Genomic DNA, 19351 nt, shown 5'->3' with positions numbered 1-19351 from the left:
TTTTCTGATGGATACATTTCCTACGCAAAGGACCACTCTTCGCTACGGAAGCGATTTCTGTTTTACGATGTGACACGTCTCCCCAAAAAGTCTTCCTTTTCTGTTTCTGAGTGCCCTCCTGTTGTTTTTTTCTGTGGAACCATCGCTTTGATATAGATCAGGGAATAGATGCATTCAGATATAGATCTCAGACTCTCTCATGTTCGTACATCGTAAATCATCCGAGGGCTGGATACCTCTAGGCTCAGTTCAAAGCTGCCAACACCGAAACACCGAGAAAACCATCCAAAAAAAAAGGAAAAAAGGCAGCATCCACGACTGCCTGCTCGCTGAAAGCAAATGTCACGACCGTCAACCCAGGAGACCTCCGAGGACGACCCGGCTCACGCCCGCCACTTCATTCTTGACGCCAGTCCGGCTGGCATCTTCAAACTCGCGTACCGCTCCCGCCACCATGATCTTGCGCAGTCTGGCATCTGCCTTGGAGAAGGCCTCTCCGAGGGCCACCGTACAGATGGTCGGGGTTGACACCAAGGTGATGAGTCGGCTATAGCAATCGATCAAGACATCACACAGCGTGGCAAAGGTCTCAAAGAAGTCCGGCTCAAAGGGCAACGACGGCGTCAGGAGATAGGTATACTCCTCGCCGGGAAGAAGATCTGCAGACTCCGTGAGAGGGAACGAAATGCCTGACCCAGCTGCGGACGTCGGTGATGTGATCGCTCCCCCCGCGCTCTTGAGATCAGACGGATCACTGAGCTGCATGGGGAGACCGATTTCGGTAGCCGAGCTGGCACGCCGTGTCTTGGTGCCTCCGTGTGTCGCCCGCTTGAACATTTGGGGGATGCGTGCACGCGCGAGACTCGATGAGGAGCCACCATCAGGCGGATGCACCTGCTGGAAAGCCTCGAACTCCAGCAATAGTGCATTCAGCGCTCGGAGGTACTCACTCGGCGAGGTATTGACGTCGAGGATCGAGGGTAGTGACAGGCCCAGCAGGAGATAATTGACCGCCCGACGGGAGAGTTTGCGCGGCTCGAAGTAGGGCATGCGTCCGATATCGTTTCGAGAGAAATGCATTGTATTGAACCAATATACCCGGCCCTCATGGCTGTGACCCGGGACCAGGGAGAGTTAGACAATGGACTGGACTCCGAGGATTAATCACATCACATACGCTTTTCTCAGGTACTCTAGGGTGGCGATTCGTTTGGCAGCCATGTCGTGAATCTGCTGGTAGATCGAGGTTGCGCTCTGGGGGCCAAATGCGCCGCCTCCGCCGCCGAGGACGGGCGCGGGAGGAGGCATATGAGAGTCATAGCCCAGGCCTGACTTGGCCGATTCTTTGCGGGCCAGACTGGGGGCAAAGGAGGACGAAATGTTCATCATCGTTGGAATGGGGGGGGAGGGCGTGGTCCAACTCAGGAGAGAAAGGGAGAGCTCAGCTAACTTGTTTGTTCCTTCCCCACTAATTGATTAATCACTGCCACCGATCTTCCCTTCTGCCCCTCTCCATTGTTCTTTCTGTCTCCCAATTGTTACTTTGATCCCGCTGTAATTCCCATGGACGACCAAATTCCTGCTATCCCTGTGCCCGGCCAATGGCCCGTCGATCCCCAGGAAGATGTGCCTATCTCCGAGGACCGCATCTGGGTCGACGGCTGCTTCGACTTTAGCCACCACGGTGAGTAGTGGTCCCCAGATGTGGGATTGGACGCATGGTCTGACCCTTTTTAGGTCATGCGGGTGCCATGCTGCAAGCCCGCCGCCTGGGCAAGGAACTCTTCGTCGGCATCCACTCGGATCAAGCAATCCTCGAGAACAAGGGTCCAACGGTGATGTCCCTGGAAGAACGGTTAGTCTTACTGTCTGCGCGAGCGGATCCGGATTGGACTGACATTTGTGGCACTCGAATTTAGCTGCGCCGCCGTGGATGCGTGTCGATGGGCCACTCAGAGTGTTCCCCATGCACCCTATGTGACATACCTGCCCTGGGTCTCCCACTACGGCTGCAAATACGTGGTCCATGGGGACGATATCACTTCAGACAGTGAGGGGAACGATTGTTATCGGTTCGTCAAGGCCGCGGGTCGCTTTCGCGTGGTCAAACGGACCCCCGGGATATCCACCACCGATCTCGTCGGCCGCATGCTCCTCTGCACTAAGAACCACTTCGTGAAATCCGTGAAGAACGTGCTTTCCGGGGAAGAAGGATCGGGAACTCCAGACGAGCGCAAGAGCTTCGGTGCCGATCTTCTGCAACGTGTCCGGGACTACGCGACGGATGAGAGTGGCCTGCAGCCGGGACCTCAGGTATGGACATGGGTTGGCTCCGCGCCCGCCAAGCTTGACCATGTGGTGGCGGAGGCCGGCGCATTTGAGACCCTCGTGGGGGGCAAAGACCCTAAGCCCGGGCAGCGCATTGTCTATGTCGACGGGGGCTTTGATCTGTTCTCCTCGGGCCACATTGAATTCCTGCGGAAGGTTATGCATCTGGAGGAAGCAAAGGGCCGCGAACGAGGCTGGTATGAGCCAGACCAGAAGGAAAAAAGACTCCGAGAGCACAACGAAGACTATGCGCCAGCCTATATCGTGGCGGGCATCCACGATGACGACGTGATCAATTTCTGGAAGGGTTTGAACTATCCGATCATGAACATTTTTGAACGTGGCCTTTGTGTGCTCCAGTGTCGGGTAAGTTACTGCCTCTGCATATTCAATTTTCGGGTCTGACTGTCTCGTAGTATATCCATGCCGTCGTCTTCTCCGCTCCCTTCACTCCGAGCAAGCCATACCTCGAGGCCCTGCCATTGGGCACGCCCGATGTCGTCTATCACGGGCCGACCACCTTTATTCCTCTGACGTATGACCCGTACGCGGCACCAAAGGAGATGGGTATCTTCTGTGAAGTCCCGCATCATGCCTTCCAACATGTCAACGCTGGCGAGATCGTTGGCCGGATTCTGAAGAGCCGAGAAGCCTACGAAGCCCGGCAGCGTGCCAAACTGGAAAAGGGGGTTGCGGAGGACTTGGTGAAGGCAAGAGAACAACAGTCTGCCTAGACGAGCGAAGGGAAAAAAAACGACCCTGTGTAATGATGATCAACTGTACATACAAGAGAGGCCCCATCAACTGAGGCTTGACGATTAGACATAAAATGTAATGCTATCTATTCACTCTTGGGCCATATTGTTTGCGGAGGGTATAGCATTTGATGTGAAGACTAATTGTACAATAACACCTACATGAACGACCCGTTATTGATCCGCCGCGACCAGAACGCCCTTGCCCTCGAGCATCTTGGCGAGCTCGCCGTTCTGGTGCATGGACATCAGGATATCGCATCCGCCGACGAACTCCTTGTCCAGGTATAATTGCGGGATAGTCGGCCAGTCGGAGTATTCCTTCACCCCTTGACGCAGCTCTGGGTCTTCGAGGACGTTAAACGCGACAAACTTCTTGGGATCCACGCCCTGCAGACCCAGGATCTGGATGCTGGCGCGAGAGAAACCGCACTGCGGCGTCTCGGGAGTGCCCTTCATGAACAGCACGACGGGCGCAGAGCCCACGGCCTTATCGATTGCCGCCTTAGTTTCGGAGGATAGCAGACGGGCTTGGAGGACGGAGGGCAGGCGGAAGGCCGGGGTTGGGCGCAGGACGGAGGTTGGCCGCGAGATCGGGCGGAATGCCTGTTGATCGATTAGATGGACTCACTCATCGCAGTCATGAGAGTCAACGCACCGCAAAGGCTGTTCGGGAAAACATGGTAACTGGTGTGGTTCGCTGAACAATAAACGTTGTTGGAGGAAGAAGAAGACGGAAAGAAGCTGAATGAATGAGTGATTGTTTAATAATCCTTGCCCCACGTCATTTCTGCTTCCTCCACCAACCCGCGATGATGGATTCGCAATCGAGCGCGACCTCCCTCACAGCCCAGCAATGCCTGGACGACGGCAAAATACATATTCTACTGGCCGCGTCTGGCTCCGTGGCAACTATTAAGCTCCCAAATATCGCAGAGGCCTTGTGCCGCCACGCCAATGTCTCCGTTCGCATCATCATCACGGAGAGCGCAGAGCACTTCTTGTTGGGACAGAGCGCGGAGCAACCTGCTTTGGACAGTCTACGGCAGATCGCCGGGGTAGATGGAATTTACCGGAACGAGGATGAGTGGACTACTCCCTGGCAGCGTGGAAATCCCATTCTGCACATTGAACTCAGAAAGTACGTTCCGGAAGCCACTGCTATCAAGGCCATAAGCTGACTGGCTGGTCAATAGATGGGCACATGTCTTGCTGGTCGCACCGCTATCAGCCAATATCATGGCCAAGATGACCATGGGAATGTCCGACAACCTCCTTCTCTCGGTGATCAGGGCCTGGGATACAACTGGCATGGTGGATGGCGAGTTCAAGCCGCAGAAACCGAGGATCTTTGTGGCCCCTGCTGCGAATACCGCGATGTGGAGACACCCGGTTACCGAGAAGCAGTTGAAGGTCCTACGAGACGAATGGGGGTGGAGCAAGTCGAACCCCGAGGGCTGGGTGACCGTCCTGCCTCCCATCGAGAAGGCCCTGGCCTGTGGAGACGTCGGGACTGGTGCAATGATGGACTGGCAAGCAATTGTCAATGTTGTTCAAGATCACCTGGGTCTCCCAGGACCCATGGCGAGTTCGTGAAAGTGCGAAACAATGGTCCTTCCGAGCTACTTCGTTCACCGTTATCATTCGGTCAACCCCGGCTGCTCCGAGGATCGCGTGCTATCGTACAGACCAAGGGATTGCGCCGCATACTCGCCGAGCAGGCCCAAGGTGATCCCTCCCCCCGTCAGCAGACACCCATTTTTGAACCACCACCAGCAATTCGGCACACTTTTCAGCTGGACCTTCCAGATCATGAGTCCCAGCGACAGAATGGCGCTACCGCAGCTGCCGGCGAAGAAGACTGGCCCACAGCCTGCCGCCATGCCTGCCGTCGCCAGCAGCGCCACTTGAGTTGCTGCCAGTCCCGTTAGCACAGCCTTGGTGTTGTGCTCATGGCGCAGGGCAATCGACTTGATCCCCGCGGCCACGTCGTCTTTGATGTCCATATGTGCATATATCATATCGTACAGAACCGTCCAAGCAATGCAACTGGAATAGAGAGCACCCGCAGCGATCAGGGCATCCTGATTAGTGAGCAGGTCCACGCCCAAGGCGGGAAATCCCATGATCGCCCCCCATGAGAATGCAAGACCCAGTACAAATTGAGGATAGTTGGTAAAGCGTTTTGCGAGCGGATAAGCCACCACCACCGGCAAGCTGGGGATTCCATACCAGAGGCATTGGGAGGGGAATTGAAGAAGAATGCCGAGGCCAACCAGTAGTTGTGAGCCCGTGAACAGCACGGCTTTTGGTGGTGAGAGGGCGCCTCTTGCAATGGGCCGGAACTTGGTGCGCTCGACGTGAGGATCCAGGTTGCGATCCCATAGATCGTTGATCGCACACCCGGCGCCTCGCATGACCACTGCGCCGCTGAAGAAGAGTCCCGCCGTCCCGAGCACTTGTAGTGGAGTGACACCGACTGCCATTGGCGCCGCAAGGAGGGTGGAGAAGAGCGTGGGAAAGAAGAGGTAGTATGTGCCCGTGGGTTTGTCCAGTCGGATCAACTCAGCGTAGGGAATCCATGATTTCGGTAAAGATGCAACTATGCCTGTCGTCGGCGGGTTGTAATGAGTCGCAGGGTTTTTGGCCGTCGCGGCGAGCGGTGGTGTTGTCGGAGGTGAATGTGAGTTGCGCCGGGCACTCGGCAGGTTTGATCGTGACCGGGAGACAAGGGGAAGTCGGGTATAGGAACATTGACTGTTGGTCAGCGTCCTCAACCGACGAACGGGGTCATGAAATCCCGAGAGCCGCGCATGATATCGTCTGCTGAGACCGGGCCTTGTCTGACAACATTGGCGGTGAACAAGCAAGGAGGGAGAGAGGGACATGGTAGAAGAGAGAGCGCAAGGGAAAGAAAGGGTCAGTCAGAAGAGGGCATCTTGGAGATTTCCACTGGATAGCTTTAAATGGATGGCGGCCTGAGGCAACCATTTCCGTTGTTGTCGCGTTCTCGTTCTCCCATTGCTCGTACCACTTCACTCACCTCTTCCACCCACGCTCGTCTTCTCTTCGCTCTCTTCCTCCCCACTATCGCACTGGTTTCATCGCAACATATCTCATGCTCAAAAGCTGTCTCTGAAGCTCTGCGATCCTTCCTTCCGCCCAAACCGCGTGTCATTTGGTCTGTTGTCTGTCGCATTGACTGGCAGCTCCGGTTTGATGCCTTCACGCCTCGGCCCTTTTCCTTGATGTTTGTTTTACACTCGCCCTACCAGGCGATGCACCCGCTAGCTCCTCTCGCTAGCCGAGAGGATCTCTGAGCAGCTGCCACTTAATGACATCCCAGCCAAACCTCACGGCTTTCAAGCCGATTTCTCCCTCTCTGGATGTGCAGAAGCTCATCGAATCGACTCCCAAATTCAGTCACGCGTGGAGGCTTACTGCCGATTCGATCAATGACAATAACCTGGAGGATTTTGAGAGGCTGGTGTTGTACCAGGTTGTGAGACGCGGACGTCCACTTGTGGTGGAAGGTTTCCACAAAAAGCTGAACAAATCTCTCTTCTCGGAGAAATGGTTACGGGAGACCTATCACAAAAAGCGTAAGCGATCATTTCTCATGGATTGAGTGCGTGGCGTGTCGCATTATTGACCAATTGAGTAGATGAAGTTGCCAGAGACTTGTCCAAGGGAAGCAACATGCCCCTGACCATGGGTCATTATCTGAAGAATATGCCGGGATTGACTGATAAAATGACGGCCTTCGACTACGCCAAACCCGAACGCCAGAGGATATATTTGAAAGACATTGATTGCCCCCCGGAATGGCGAGATTATCTGTCGGATGTGATCCCTCCTTCACTATTCTACTTGAATGAGTCGCGGCAGAAGAATTCCTGGACCCCGGTCGCAGCCGCCAATGATGACCCGATCACCAGAGCGGGCGATTTGATGAGCAGCCTCCCTCCAGAGATGCGCGCGGAAAATCTGATGTGCTATATCGGACATGAAGGCACCTACACACCCGCACATCAGGAGATGTGTGCTAGCCTTGGCCACAACCTGATGGTCGAGGCCTCCGATGGATCCCCCGAGTATGGGAAAGCGACCAGACCGGGTTCGTCGATCTGGTTTATGACCAAGACAAAGGATCGCCATGTCGTGTCCGAGTATTGGCTGTCGATTCTCAAACACGATATCGAACTTGAGGATCATTTTGCTCAATTGGACGCGTGGAAAGATGCCCCATTCAAAACCTACATTGTGGAACAGAAGCCGGGCGACTTCATTCTGATCCCTCCTCTAGCTGCTCATCAGGTATGGAATCGCGGCACCCGGACTATGAAGGTGGCCTGGAACCGCACCACGGTGGACACGCTGGAGATGGCTCTGGTTGAGGCATTGCCCCTTGCGCGGATGGTCGGTCGTGACGAGCAATACAAAAACAAAGCCATCGTTTTCTTCTCGCTCGAGCGGTATTCGAAAATGCTTCACCGCATTGATGATACCGTGGACAATCCCGAGGCTAAGCTGCTCTGGCAAGATTTCCAACGACTCTTTGTCTTGTACACGAGTATTCTTTTGTCCGAGACGTTTTCGCAAAATGCCAAAACGAAGCAGCCCGTCGAACTCATCGAATTTGACAGCTATATCACGTGCTCTTTCTGTCGATGCAATATCTTCAACCGATTTTTGACCTGCCCGTGCTGCGTGCTTACTGGCCCCAAGGGCGCCGAAGACAACTATGATGTCTGCATGGAATGTTATGTGATGGGAAGAAGTTGTGCCTGCATCTCGAGACTCAAATGGGTGGAGCAGTTCAACTGGCAAAATCTGATTAGGCTGCACGACTCCTGGAGAAGACAGATTCTGGCCTTTGAAAAATGGGACGACACCGACCCGAATCACTCACCAGTGCTCCAGAATAATGACTCTACTGGCGTCAAAGAGACACTCAAGGATCGATTCCCGCCTTGGAGTGTTGCGCGAGTCAAGATGGGCAAAAAGTCTTTGGCTGAGATCTGCCAGGAGCAGCTGAAATTAAGACCTTGGAACGATCCGAGCAAACCCGCGAAAGTGGTGGCAGCAAAGGGGAACGGAAACTCTAGTGAGCCCGATTCTGCCGATGGACGCTCTTCTCGCAAGCGTCGGAAACTTCGGTCGTCGCTCAAAAAAGATGAAGGTATCTGCCATGTTTGCAGAGAAGTTGAACCCGCCTGGAAACTTGCTTCGTGCGGGCACTGTGAGTTGCAATACTGCTATGGCACTTTATTCCGGGCATTTGATATCCATCCCCAGCAGGCTATGGAGAAGTACCGCTGGCTGTGTCCCAAATGCCAGAAAATCTGCAGTTGCAGTGTCTGTCGAGAGGATCCGGCTACGATCCCATACGAACCTCGGTGTTTGTTGCCGGGACACGACACCCAGAAGGTCGCGGATTTCCGCAGTGTCGAGTCCTTGGTCAACTTTCGGGTGTCGAACTCGCGGTGGTTGAAGCAGTCTGGTAGTGACTACTCGCGCCGGATCGCGCAACACCAGCAGGAGGCGCAGCGGCGGGAACAGGAAATCGCCGAGAATGACAAGGAGTTGCAGAACGGTCCATTTCCTATCAATGGAGTCTACGAGCCCTCCCTAGATCCGGAGCTTGGGGGACTCGACGAGATCCCCGTCGATCCTGCGTTGTTTGACAGTTCCTTTGCGGGCTTGGACAGTCCCGCGTCCGGATAAGATGTACACTTGTTTTATTATGACTAGGTGTGGTCCATTGTACGAATCTTGCTTTAATACCCCCAGGACGATATCATGATGAACATGTTCCATAGTCATTAATTAAATTCATGATTTGCTCAAGCACCTTTGTACTCGTACTGCAGATCCTTAAGAGACGCGAGGTCGACCGATAGCATAACTTCCCGAGCCAGCAGGATCGTCGCCAGCATCACTGTACCACATGGTGAGCAAAGATCTCCCAATAAATAAAAGTACGCACCTCCGGGCAGCAGATAGAGCATTGGTCGAACAGCCGAGGAGCGGCCGGCGAGACAATACACCGCCAGCACGGCACAGGCGACGACGTTAGCAGGTACCAGCGAGCGAATCCACGCCCGGCGCTCATCCTGTGCAGATATAGGTTTCTTGCCCTTTCGATCTCGCTGGAGAGGGGACGAACGCATGATACCCGCTGTCGTTGCCAGCGAGACGATGCTGAGCAGTGCGAAGAAGCGCTCCACCAGCGATGCTGAGAAGACGGCGGTCACAAATACCACCGCGGTGAGTAGTGGGATCATGGAGAAGACCATCTAGAAACGCTTTAGCTCTTGTCAGGCTGGATGGCGGGACCAGTTACATTGTACTGGCCATTGCGCGTATCGTTCTGCGTCTGTAGCTGCTGGATCAACTGGTGTTGTTCCTCCTCATCCAGCTCCTCGCGGCCATCGGAGTCCTCGGGATAGTGGAATGCCCGGCGGAGGCGGACTGCAGCCATCGCTGTGGTTGATAAGTCAGTTTGGTGTAAGTGGTGATAGTTCGGAAGTTGATAGTTGGAGAGGGTGTTTGTCTTGTTTGGCACTTCCTTTTCTTCTTCCATTTCGCAACCAACTTCTTTTCCCTCCCACCTCAATCAACATCCTTCCCGCCTCCAAGACAGTAATTGGCTATCTCCCACTTACTCACACACGCACTCCCGCGATGCTCATCTCGCGCACACTCGCTCGACGAGCAGCAGGCCTCGCGCCTCGCCGCCAAACTCTCCCCCAACTCCGCAGAATCACGCCTGCACCAGGCCCAAACACAGGGCCTATCATGGAACGGCGCGCAGACCGCGAGCTGCCAACAATCACTCCTCGGCGATGGGCAAGGACACTGCCGATTTTTGTGGTGGTGGTGGGCGCAGCGATGCTAGGCATCTTCAACTACCAAAAGTCCTCGAGCAGCGTGGTGAGCAGCACGCTGTATGCGCTGCGGACATCACCACAGGCACGCGAGGTCCTGGGGGATGAGATTTACTTTGCCCAACAGATTCCCTGGATCAGCGGCGAGATGAACCAGTTGCATGGTCGGATCAATATCTCATTCTGGGTCAAAGGCACCAAGGGGCAGGGCAAGATGCGGTTTCGCAGTATTCGACCGGACCGGATGAGTTTTGTGAGTTTTATATTGTCCCTGTTTGTGTCTTCCATTTTTACTGACAATTTCTTTTGTAGTTCCGCACGGAGGAATGGAGTCTCGAGACCGAGGACGGCACGGTGGTGCAGCTGCTCGAGAAAGACAATGATCCTTTCCGACAGGACTAGACGGGCTGGACAGCCGCTGGGGATATGTATAGAAGTATGTTCATGCATGAAATTTGGTGTTTCGGGGATATTTTTATGGAATTTTTTTTGACAAATGTAACATGGGAGAACAAAAGAGAAAAGGATATCATTTTGTATCATATACAAACGCCGCTCAAGGAAACAAAGATTGCACGATAGGAGTAAATAGTAGTACATGCGGCTCATACCCGAATTCTCTCTTTCAATCAAGCAGTCGCGGTCGCAGCCGCAGCCTCGACCGGGGGCTCTGCCACAATCGGGGCAACTTTCGGCCACGGCTTCTTGATCGCATCCTGGATCCGGACGACGCATCCCTTGGGACCACTAACGGTACCTTTATCATCATTGTCAGAGAGAGATCAAGATAGCAAAAAAGGGGCATGGGGTACATACCGTTCACAACAACAATACCATTCTCCGCATCCACTTTCAACACCTTCAGATTTTGGACGGTATTTTGGTTATTCCCCATATTCCCAGCCATCTTCTTTCCAGGATACACTCTCGAACCACCACCCTGACTGGGACCCGTCGAACCCGCCGATCGATGCGTCAAACTAACACCGTGAGTGCGGTCCTGGCCGTGGAAGCCGTGGCGCTTCATCACACCAGCAAAGCCCTTTCCCTTGGTGTTGGAGCGGGCGTCGATATATTGGCCTTCCTGGAACCAAGCGGCATCGATCGGCTGGCCGACAGGCGGGAGACCGGACTCATCCTTGACACGGAACTCCGCGACGTGACGCTTGGGCGAGACGCCCTGGGAAGAGAAATGACCTAGCATGGCCTTTTTCACATTGCTAGGGTGTCTCCAGCCGGCACCAATCTGTACCGCGAAGTAGCCGTGCCTCTGCCGCGTCTTGTGTGAGACCACCTCGACCCGGTCCAATTGCAGCACGGTGCACGCGGTGCGCTTGCCCGTCTCCGGGTCGTACACGGCTGTCATCCCCTTCTTAGTTGTAATAACGCCTGAGCGCAGGGGCAGCGAATTGGCTTTGCGTCGGAGCGCTGCTGTTGATGTCGACTCGAGAACAGGCAGGCCGGGCCCGACATTGAACCGGCTGGGTTTCGGGGGATTGAGCGAGCGGATACCGAATGACCGCGCCGCTGTGCGAGGCGCCAGCGATGGAACGCCCCATAGCGGGAAGGAAAGCGGCAGCAGCTTCCCTGGGAGGCGTGGCGGCATGGTGAGTGAGCGATGGGAGGTGAAGACACTCGCTCTTCCCGTGGGCTTAAATTTTGGTCGGGCTTAGTCATTCCACCCAATTAGACAGTTAACTTACTAGTTATGTTTGCTCAGTAACTCAGTTTTCTCCATACTATAACTACCTGCTCATTTTTTCATTCTTCCTTACAATCTCCCTCATCAAAATACACCCTACCGCAGAGGCTACCGGTCTCACCCAGAGCCAACCAGCTGATTCAATACCTCCCCAGCCTCGCGCCAAACAACGCTCGCAAACTCCGGTAGCCCGATCGGACCGGGTGGACCGAAAACGCCGAAACATTAAAAAAAGAGCTCCCGCCTGTGACTCTCACGAACTCTCTTATTCTCCCTCTCCCGATCCTCCCCAAATCAACCACCCACCCTTGCCACAATGGCTCTCCGACCCTCCCTTCTCTCGCGATGGGTCTCGTCTGCGCTCTCGCAACCCATCTCCACGGGCACTTCCTCCTTGTCGTCCATGCGCGGCCTGACAGTGCGTCGTAGCCATGCGAGGCTACTGCAGCAAGCTTCCGGGACAACGCGGCGGTCCTTGACCACCGCCATCCGGACTCCTTCACGAACAACCCCACTGAACCGACTACTCCCTTCCAGACAAAGCCTCCGACCAGGCCGCCGCTTCAATTCTACCGGTCCTAGGCCCCAGACGGAGCAAGAACCCACATCTCTATCGGCGCGGCTGAAGAAACTGTCCCGCGAATACGGCTGGGCCGCGCTGGGCGTATACCTGGGCCTCTCGGCTCTGGATTTCCCATTCTGCTTCGCGGCCGTGCGGCTGCTCGGCGTTGACCGTATCGGATACTACGAGCATGTGGCCATTGAGTTCCTCAAGTCGACGTTTGGCTCGGCGTGGCCGCAGCTCACAAAGGAAGAAGGGCAGACAGAAGTAGCCCTGGCGACGGAAGATGCCCAGCAGGGCCGGTTGGCTCGTGCGGATGAGCGGAATAGGGGAGAAGAAGCTAGTATGTTTTTGTTCTTTCGTTCACATTTGCTAAATATCAGCTGCTAACTATCTCCCAGGTATATGGACACAGCTCGCTCTGGCGTATGCCATCCACAAGAGCTTCATCTTCATCCGGGTACCTTTGACGGCGGCCGTGACGCCCAAGGTGGTCAAGACGTTGCGGCGCTGGGGGTGGAACATTGGGAAGCGGAAGCCTAAGAGCTCCTCTTGATCTCTCATGATTTTCTTTTGGTTTTCTTCTTTTGGTTTTAGAAGGGGGCATCTGTACAGCATAGCGAAGTGAGACGAGTACTGATTTGGGAACTTGTACATTATTCGTTCGCCCTTGGTTTAGATCTAACACGGCGTCTGCACGCCGGTTCTCCACTCATAAAGAAAGGGTATTTCTGGTCCATCTACAAGCAACGAGCATATCATACAGCCACCCAACCCCGTAAACGTAGCCACCCCAAAGTCCGTGGATCCCGATCTATTTCCAGCGCCGGTATTGAGTCGAAATAGCAAAGAAAAGAAAAAAAACCCCCAATATGGACCAGACTGGTATTCAAAACGAGGGCAAAGCAAAAGAATCCGCCCTTTTTGATGTCACTCGGTAAAAGCCCCTCCAAAAAGAAGAGCATGGTACAACATATTGGGAAAATAAGCAAGTGTAAATAAATCCGCTCACATGTCGATCATATCATTGAATCGAAGGATGCCATTGGCCTTCATCACACCGTTGACACCGTCGGGCATTCGGTAGGCCCATTCGGCGGCGACGCCCATCGCGCTGGCGGCCGACAGTGCGTCTGCACGGTCGGGCTGCCCGACCTCATCGGAGGTGTCAGCCACAAGGACCAGGCCGAGCTCTTTAATGGTTTCCACTAATGCGGGAACAACATTCTGGAAACAAATTAGCAAGAAATAGACCAACTAGAGTGTAAAACGTACCAGAAGACTCGACCGGCAGATCAGACCCATGAAGTTGTTACTTTGGGCAATCCGCGCAGACTCCTTGATAGACATCGACGCCCGTCCACTGCTGTCCACATGAGGCATCGAGCCCACATTCTGAGCCAGATCTCGGATCTGCCCGAGGTCATTGCAGAGAAGGACAGGATCTGAGGTCATGTCAGTAAGAACGCCCCCCTAAACATCAAGATAACTTACAATTCGGCTGCTTCCAATTGAGGGCCGTGCAGATATTCGGGTTATACGACGTGAACACCACGGACCGCATGAAGTCTGGGTTCTTTTCCCGAGCCACGCGAGCATGGTCAAAGACATCTGTCAATATCGAGTCGGCAAAGCTGTTGACATCTGCCAGCGAGCTCATGTCAAGACTCTGCTCCTCGGCGACAGATGGATAAAGGATTGTGATGTTGATGTTCAGGTCGACCGGCAGATGCCGCAAGACTTCCCGAAGGGACAGGAAGGATGTTGCAAGGAGTCGATGAGCCTGAGGCATGTCATGAGCCGCCTGGGTCTCCAGGAACTGCATCACTTGCTGGTGGTTGATGCCTCGTTCCGCGCCAACGGCCTGTAATTGAGCATACGTCAGGTGGCAGATCGGGATCGCGATGCCATGGTGGTCGATGGTAAATTGAGAATAAAGCACTGGCACTCGATCCCGGGTCAGCTGCACGAAGAGCTGCACATAGTCTCCCGACAGACTGGAGCCGGTGACCAGCCCATTATGTTCAGAGTCCAAAGCACTGGTCGCCTTCCAGTATGTCGCGAAGTGGGTGATCTCCAAGGGATCACCGTGATACGGCTTGATGACCTGGAAATTAAACCGCAGCTGACCGATCGCGCGCAGCCGTGGGTCGAACAGTGGCAGGCTGCATGTACCGGTGCTTGACGATTCGACGCGGAAGACGACCGGCAGAGCCACGCTCTTGGCAATCACCTTGGAGCCAAAGGTCGGGAAGATCTCGAAATCCACGGTGAAAGTGTCGAGGTTGTCCACGTGGAAGGAGATGCTTCGGGAATCGTCCTGGATGGGCAACATAATGGTGCGTGGAATCAGGTCTGACAGCTTGGATGAGATGGTCAATCGGGCCGCCGGGTAGCGTCCAGCTTGATCAAATGCAATCGACCCCGTATTCCCTTGGTCGAACAAGATTTGGACAAAGGTCTTCTTGTCCAGGAAGTTGTGGCCGTACCGCCTCAACGGGATGATCGGGGGCGGTAGGGACAGATCTGGGATACCGTCCGCGGTGTCCATCTCGGTAGACTCCTCTTGTTCCATCGGGTCCCCCATTGCATCGGCGGCGCCTTGCAGTTGCAGACCATTGAGCACATCCATTGCCCGTCGTCCTGAGATGACGCTTGAGGGCTTAGCCCAGAGAAGAAGCATACACTCCAGATGACCTTCCCATGCGGCGTAGTACATCGCGGACAGTCCCTTCTCGTCGGCCACATGCGGGTCCACGCCGAGCTCGAGGAGTGTGCGCAAACATGGCACGCAGCCTTCGCTCGCTGCATGGAAGAGAGGCGTCCACTGATAGAGCTTGTCTCGCTGGTTCAGGTCGGCACCGTGCTGCTTCAGGAGCAAGAACAGCTCCGGGGACTGTGAGGCGCGAGCCACCATGTGCTGTGGGTAAAGCCCCTCGGCGTCCGGTAGCAATTTCGCATGTCGTTCAAGGAGCATCTTGACAATCGGAATAGAGCCATATTGACAGGCAAGATTCAAGGGAATGTGATCCGTCTTGACAATCGGGAAGGCGCCATATTGGCTAGCATTTAAAGGAACTTGATCCGCCTCCTGGGTCGGGTCAATGCGGGCATTGTTGAATAGCAGCTGCTCCGCGCAGGCGAGCTGACCCTTGACGATGCTGTGGATCAAGGGAGTGAAGTTGTCGTGGTCCATTACGTCGACGGTATGCGGTCCAACGGCCAAAAGCTGCTTCACCATCTCCACGCGTCCGTGCATGCATGCGTAGTGTAACGGTATCCGTCCATACACGTCTGACATGGAGATATCCACCGAGGCAGCTAGACCCGCCCTGAACACAAAGTCACGACCGGAGATGGCGGCCTCGTGAAGGCAATTCCGTTCATTGATGTCATCCTCCGCGTGGATGTCCACCAGTCCACTTTCCAGGAGAAGGCCCAAAACATCATCAGAGAAGCCGTTAATCGCGGTCAAGAAAGTCCGGGTGCCGCGATCGCGGGCATCTGGCGAGGTCTTCAATTTCACCAACCATTCCCGCAGCGTCTGGAGATTGCCGGTCGAGGCAGACTGCAGGACCTGGAGATCCAATTCATCCTCCTCCGCCCCAGCAGACGCCGCAGCACCAGCGGGCGGCCGTGCAGCATCAAACTCAATGTTCTCTCCCTCCGCCCATGCCTCCAACTCCAGCCGAGCTGTTGTCGCACGGTCCGAAAGATCGCGGAGCACCTCCCGGTTGAAACATGGTTGCACTTCCACGGCACGGTGAAGGTATAGCTCTTTCATCCGAGACTGCAGAATTTATTAGCTAGAGAAAAGCGTTTGGGAGAAGTCGATTGAACCTTAGACGTTTTATCCCACTATTATAGCCATCAGTTTATAAATCCTTTTCTGTCAGGAGGATTCGCACGTACCTTTTTGAGGATTTTGGACATTCCCGTCTCATTGATCTCCACGAATTGCTAGATAGACAGTGAGCTTCCAGGAGGCATGTACCGAGATGGACCACGTACCTGGAGCTTGTTGAGGTCGCCGTCGAACTGCTGGAATCCCTCGAACAGCGCGACAAAGTTGGACGGGCGCTTGGAGTTGGATGCAGACCGCGACTGGACGACGCGCTTCTTATCGACCAACGTTTTGAGACGTAGGGAGAACTTGAAAAAATCAGGTTTAGTCGGGCTAGATACCATGTAGCACCCAGGTGGCATACCTCTGATTCCTTCTGTAGATAAAACGCATTGACTTTCTCGATCTCCCGTTCCTGTACCACGCATTAGTCCGGGTGATAATGCGATGAGAGGCGTTGAGGGCTCATACTAAACGGAAGAAGAAGACCTCCTTGTTCGCGCGCAGGGCGGCCTGCGCATCGAGTGTCCCCGTCTGGGCCACATCCTCGGCCGTGGTTTGAGCCGGGATGGTTGGAGTGGCGCTGAGTTGCTTGATCAGCTGATAGAGGGAGTCGTGTTAGCTGTTCGATCTGTTTCCTGGGTTGATCGCCGGGACACCCACTTTCTTCAGGGCCTTGTAGTTGACGAAGCTGGCGGCATATTCGGGGAGATCCAGCTGCCGGCGCTGAATCTGTTTCCCGAACTTCCTGCAAGAGGAGATTAGCACCATCGGCCGAGTAGAAGGAGGTGGTCAGTAAGGGGGCGGGTGGTCCCTTGTGCTCGTGGCTGCAAGGGACCAACCCCAGACTGTCGGACAGAGAGCACGTACATGATGCGTTTGCCGGAGAGAGCGTCAGCTCTCCCGGGCTCTGGGGGGCGGTGGCTGACTGGTTGGGTGGCCGGGGTTCACGGGCGACTGCGTATGACGGATCCTAAGAGCAGGGAAGGGAGATCTGGCAGGCGGGAGAGCGGGTGGTGAATTGGAGGATCAGGGAAGGGCGTGGGTGGGAGACAAAAAGAGAGAGAGAGAGAGGAGGAAGGAAAGAAGGAGGGGCAGAGGATAGCTAGGGTGTCTGGTGGGACAGAGTGTGTGGGACAGCCCGTGACACTTGTGTGTCTCCTCGACACTGATGGTTTCCTGAGGTAGTAAAAGTAGTCCGTTAGTTGGTTAGTTATCGCGATGAGGTCGGGAGTGGAGAGCTAGTTTGCACCAATGACAGTGGCTCCTGCACGCACGCTTTCGGCACGTTTGTCTGGGTCCGGGTTGTACGATCGAGGGGCACTTTGCACGCTTGTTCACAACTATGGATACTGAAGGGATCTTGTACGATGTGATTCCAATTAACTAACTATACGACCACTATGTCCAGTGCACAGAAGAAAAAAACCAAAGAAAAAGATGTACATGCGCCCATACCATCAGACAGGATATGCAACTGCGGGTCCAGATGCGAGGGATATATCAGACAGAACAAACTAAAGACAAACCCCATTACAACAACATACTAAAGAAAAATAGACGAGAGAACGTCCGTCGCGCCGGGATGGGCCCGTGGCCAGCGGGAATGTTCCAGCCAGCCGGGGCGGAAGGAAAGGAGTCGGCTATGATCAAGAGAGAGAGAGAGGGAGAGAGAGAGAGATTTGCGTGTATGATGGAGGAAAGAAGAAGGGGAGAGAGAGCGAGGGATCGCGGGCACCATGGACCAAAAAAAACAAGGGATGGAACTTTTGAAATCGCTTAGAAATTCTGCGCAATGCCCGCATTCCCTTGTCGCGGGTACACTCCGGGGTTCTCGATGTGCGTGTTGCGTCGCGCCTGCACATCGCGAATCACCGGCTGGTAGGAGTCATCGCCATAGGCCCCGTACTGCTCGCCGTAGTACGGGTTGTCTCCATAGTAGCCGCCCGTCGGATGCGCGCCCGACATGTGGCTCTCCTCCGACACCTCGGAGTGGTTGCCCGCTGAGTAGGCTGAGGACGCGTTCGACGGACCACGCTGGATGTCGCCGCGATTAGCGCCCGTGGGCACGACACCCATGGGGCCGACGCCCTCCACTTCCCCAGAACCGGGGCGCATGCCCTCGGAGTATTGGTTGGTGCCTTCGCTGGGCGAGGGGTGGTGGTAACCGGGGCCGCTGGTTTCCGACATGGCCATGCCGCCCATGCCACTCGACAGATTGGTCGAGGCCTTGCGGCCGGCCGACGTCGTGCCCCAGCCGCGATAGCCGGACGAGGTGTCGCCCTTGGGCACTGCAATACCGCCGATGCCGGGCAGGGTCGGGTCGTTGTTCGGATTGAAGCCATACTCCTCTACTTCCTTGCGGCGCTCTTCCTCTGCCGCCTTCCTCGCCTTTCGTTTGCGCCAGAAGAAGATCGCAGCGAGGATGATCAAAGCCACCGCCACGACGGGCACGACGACGGCGATGGCAATGGTGCCTGCGGCGGACAGGCCGCCAGAGCCATTGCTAGTGGTGGTACCCGACAGTGCCGGAGACGAGGTAGCTGTCGCAGAGGAGGTCGTGCTGGATGAGGTGGTGGGAGAGTCCGTCGAGGTGACGACGACGGTTTTGGTGGTGCCATTGGAAGTGGTGGTCTCGGCCGTTGTACTCGGGGCAGACGTGGTTGACGGAGTCGTGGTGGTCGACGTGGTAGTCGTCGTCGTTGTTGAGGTTGGGGTGGGAGTCGACGACGACGTACTTGACGACGTGGTGGTAGTGCTGGTGGTGGTGGTTGGCGACGACGTTGTGCTTGTGGTGGTGGTCGATGTGGAAGTCGTTGTTGGCGTGGGCGAGGACGACGAGTCAGTGGATGCTCCGTCCTTGCCGTCGGTGGCCGAGCCCGCTACGTTGCTGGCCGCTGCTGCTGCCGCTGCCGCTGCTGCCGTCATGTTGGAGGAGGACAATCACAGCGACCCAAGCCGGTGGGAAGAGTCCCGGTCCCAGGAGATGGATGTCTTTTGACAATGCCCGATGCCGAGGGTCGGGTGAGATGTTCGGCAGTCCAGCAGCGACACGAGGAACCGTGTCACAGTCTTAGGAGAGAGGGCAAAACGGGACCAAGATGCAGCGTCTGACGAGGCTGGCGGTTCAGGGGATCGCGGATGACTGGAAGTACATCCAAGAGTTGCGCGACCGAGCAAAAGAAGCAAAGAGGAAGAAAAGAAAAGAAGACGAGAAAGAAATCCCCAAAAGAAGAAAGAAGAGAACCAAAGCAGTCAGTGCGTCCGTCC

The 19351-nt window shown here is 55.2% G+C and overlaps 12 protein-coding genes across 12 annotated transcripts; 5 read left to right on the top strand and 7 right to left on the bottom strand.

Annotated features, from left to right (window-relative positions):
* Positions 1-351: 351 nt before the first annotated feature.
* N7510_006772 (uncharacterized protein) lies at positions 352-1386 on the bottom strand (the record flags this gene model as incomplete). Its single annotated transcript, XM_056978697.1, has 2 exons — positions 352-1111; positions 1178-1386. The coding sequence occupies 2 exons, from the start codon at positions 1384-1386 to the stop codon at positions 352-354; spliced, it is 969 nt and encodes a 322-aa protein (XP_056831740.1).
* A 177-nt stretch (positions 1387-1563) lies between these two features.
* Positions 1564-3062, top strand: N7510_006771 (ethanolamine-phosphate cytidylyltransferase; the record flags this gene model as incomplete). Its single annotated transcript, XM_056978696.1, has 4 exons — positions 1564-1684; positions 1738-1855; positions 1920-2694; positions 2745-3062. The coding sequence occupies 4 exons, from the start codon at positions 1564-1566 to the stop codon at positions 3060-3062; spliced, it is 1332 nt and encodes a 443-aa protein (XP_056831739.1).
* A 195-nt stretch (positions 3063-3257) lies between these two features.
* N7510_006770 (monothiol glutaredoxin GRX5) lies at positions 3258-3765 on the bottom strand (the record flags this gene model as incomplete). The annotated part of the gene is made up of 2 exons (XM_056978695.1): positions 3258-3689; positions 3742-3765. 2 exons carry the CDS (start codon positions 3763-3765, stop codon positions 3258-3260), a joined length of 456 nt encoding a protein of 151 aa, XP_056831738.1.
* Positions 3766-3895: 130 nt separating this feature from the next.
* On the top strand, positions 3896-4679 carry N7510_006769 (putative flavoprotein; the record flags this gene model as incomplete). Its single annotated transcript, XM_056978694.1, has 2 exons — positions 3896-4224; positions 4280-4679. The coding sequence occupies 2 exons, from the start codon at positions 3896-3898 to the stop codon at positions 4677-4679; spliced, it is 729 nt and encodes a 242-aa protein (XP_056831737.1).
* Positions 4680-4723: 44 nt separating this feature from the next.
* Positions 4724-5971, bottom strand: N7510_006768 (putative para-hydroxybenzoate-polyprenyltransferase Coq2; the record flags this gene model as incomplete). The annotated part of the gene is made up of 1 exon (XM_056978693.1): positions 4724-5971. One exon carries the CDS (start codon positions 5969-5971, stop codon positions 4724-4726), a length of 1248 nt encoding a protein of 415 aa, XP_056831736.1.
* Positions 5972-6417: 446 nt separating this feature from the next.
* Positions 6418-8810, top strand: N7510_006767 (putative JmjC domain protein; the record flags this gene model as incomplete). The annotated part of the gene is made up of 2 exons (XM_056978692.1): positions 6418-6685; positions 6748-8810. The coding sequence occupies 2 exons, from the start codon at positions 6418-6420 to the stop codon at positions 8808-8810; spliced, it is 2331 nt and encodes a 776-aa protein (XP_056831735.1).
* Positions 8811-8929: 119 nt separating this feature from the next.
* N7510_006766 (uncharacterized protein) lies at positions 8930-9567 on the bottom strand (the record flags this gene model as incomplete). The annotated part of the gene is made up of 3 exons (XM_056978691.1): positions 8930-9024; positions 9073-9382; positions 9430-9567. The coding sequence occupies 3 exons, from the start codon at positions 9565-9567 to the stop codon at positions 8930-8932; spliced, it is 543 nt and encodes a 180-aa protein (XP_056831734.1).
* Positions 9568-9770: 203 nt separating this feature from the next.
* N7510_006765 (cytochrome c oxidase assembly factor 1 family protein) lies at positions 9771-10375 on the top strand (the record flags this gene model as incomplete). Its single annotated transcript, XM_056978690.1, has 2 exons — positions 9771-10226; positions 10286-10375. The coding sequence occupies 2 exons, from the start codon at positions 9771-9773 to the stop codon at positions 10373-10375; spliced, it is 546 nt and encodes a 181-aa protein (XP_056831733.1).
* Positions 10376-10602: 227 nt separating this feature from the next.
* Positions 10603-11579, bottom strand: N7510_006764 (mitochondrial 54S ribosomal protein uL3m; the record flags this gene model as incomplete). Its single annotated transcript, XM_056978689.1, has 2 exons — positions 10603-10730; positions 10790-11579. 2 exons carry the CDS (start codon positions 11577-11579, stop codon positions 10603-10605), a joined length of 918 nt encoding a protein of 305 aa, XP_056831732.1.
* Positions 11580-11991: 412 nt separating this feature from the next.
* Positions 11992-12793, top strand: N7510_006763 (uncharacterized protein; the record flags this gene model as incomplete). The annotated part of the gene is made up of 2 exons (XM_056978688.1): positions 11992-12580; positions 12639-12793. 2 exons carry the CDS (start codon positions 11992-11994, stop codon positions 12791-12793), a joined length of 744 nt encoding a protein of 247 aa, XP_056831731.1.
* A 452-nt stretch (positions 12794-13245) lies between these two features.
* On the bottom strand, positions 13246-16852 carry phoC (uncharacterized protein; the record flags this gene model as incomplete). Its single annotated transcript, XM_056978687.1, has 9 exons — positions 13246-13464; positions 13513-13682; positions 13732-16027; positions 16078-16095; positions 16150-16197; positions 16249-16389; positions 16446-16496; positions 16553-16681; positions 16745-16852. 9 exons carry the CDS (start codon positions 16850-16852, stop codon positions 13246-13248), a joined length of 3180 nt encoding a protein of 1059 aa, XP_056831730.1.
* Positions 16853-17860: 1008 nt separating this feature from the next.
* On the bottom strand, positions 17861-19009 carry N7510_006761 (uncharacterized protein; the record flags this gene model as incomplete). The annotated part of the gene is made up of 1 exon (XM_056978686.1): positions 17861-19009. The coding sequence occupies one exon, from the start codon at positions 19007-19009 to the stop codon at positions 17861-17863; it is 1149 nt and encodes a 382-aa protein (XP_056831729.1).
* Between the last annotated feature and the right edge of the window lie 342 nt (positions 19010-19351).

The sequence above is a fragment of the Penicillium lagena genome (assembly GCF_028827675.1).
Source record: "Penicillium lagena strain IBT 129212 chromosome Unknown utg000005l_segment0_segment0, whole genome shotgun sequence".
Lineage (NCBI taxonomy): Eukaryota > Fungi > Ascomycota > Eurotiomycetes > Eurotiales > Aspergillaceae > Penicillium > Penicillium lagena.
Note: the sequence above shows the minus strand (reverse complement) of the source record. Positions and strands in the feature narration are given on the sequence as shown.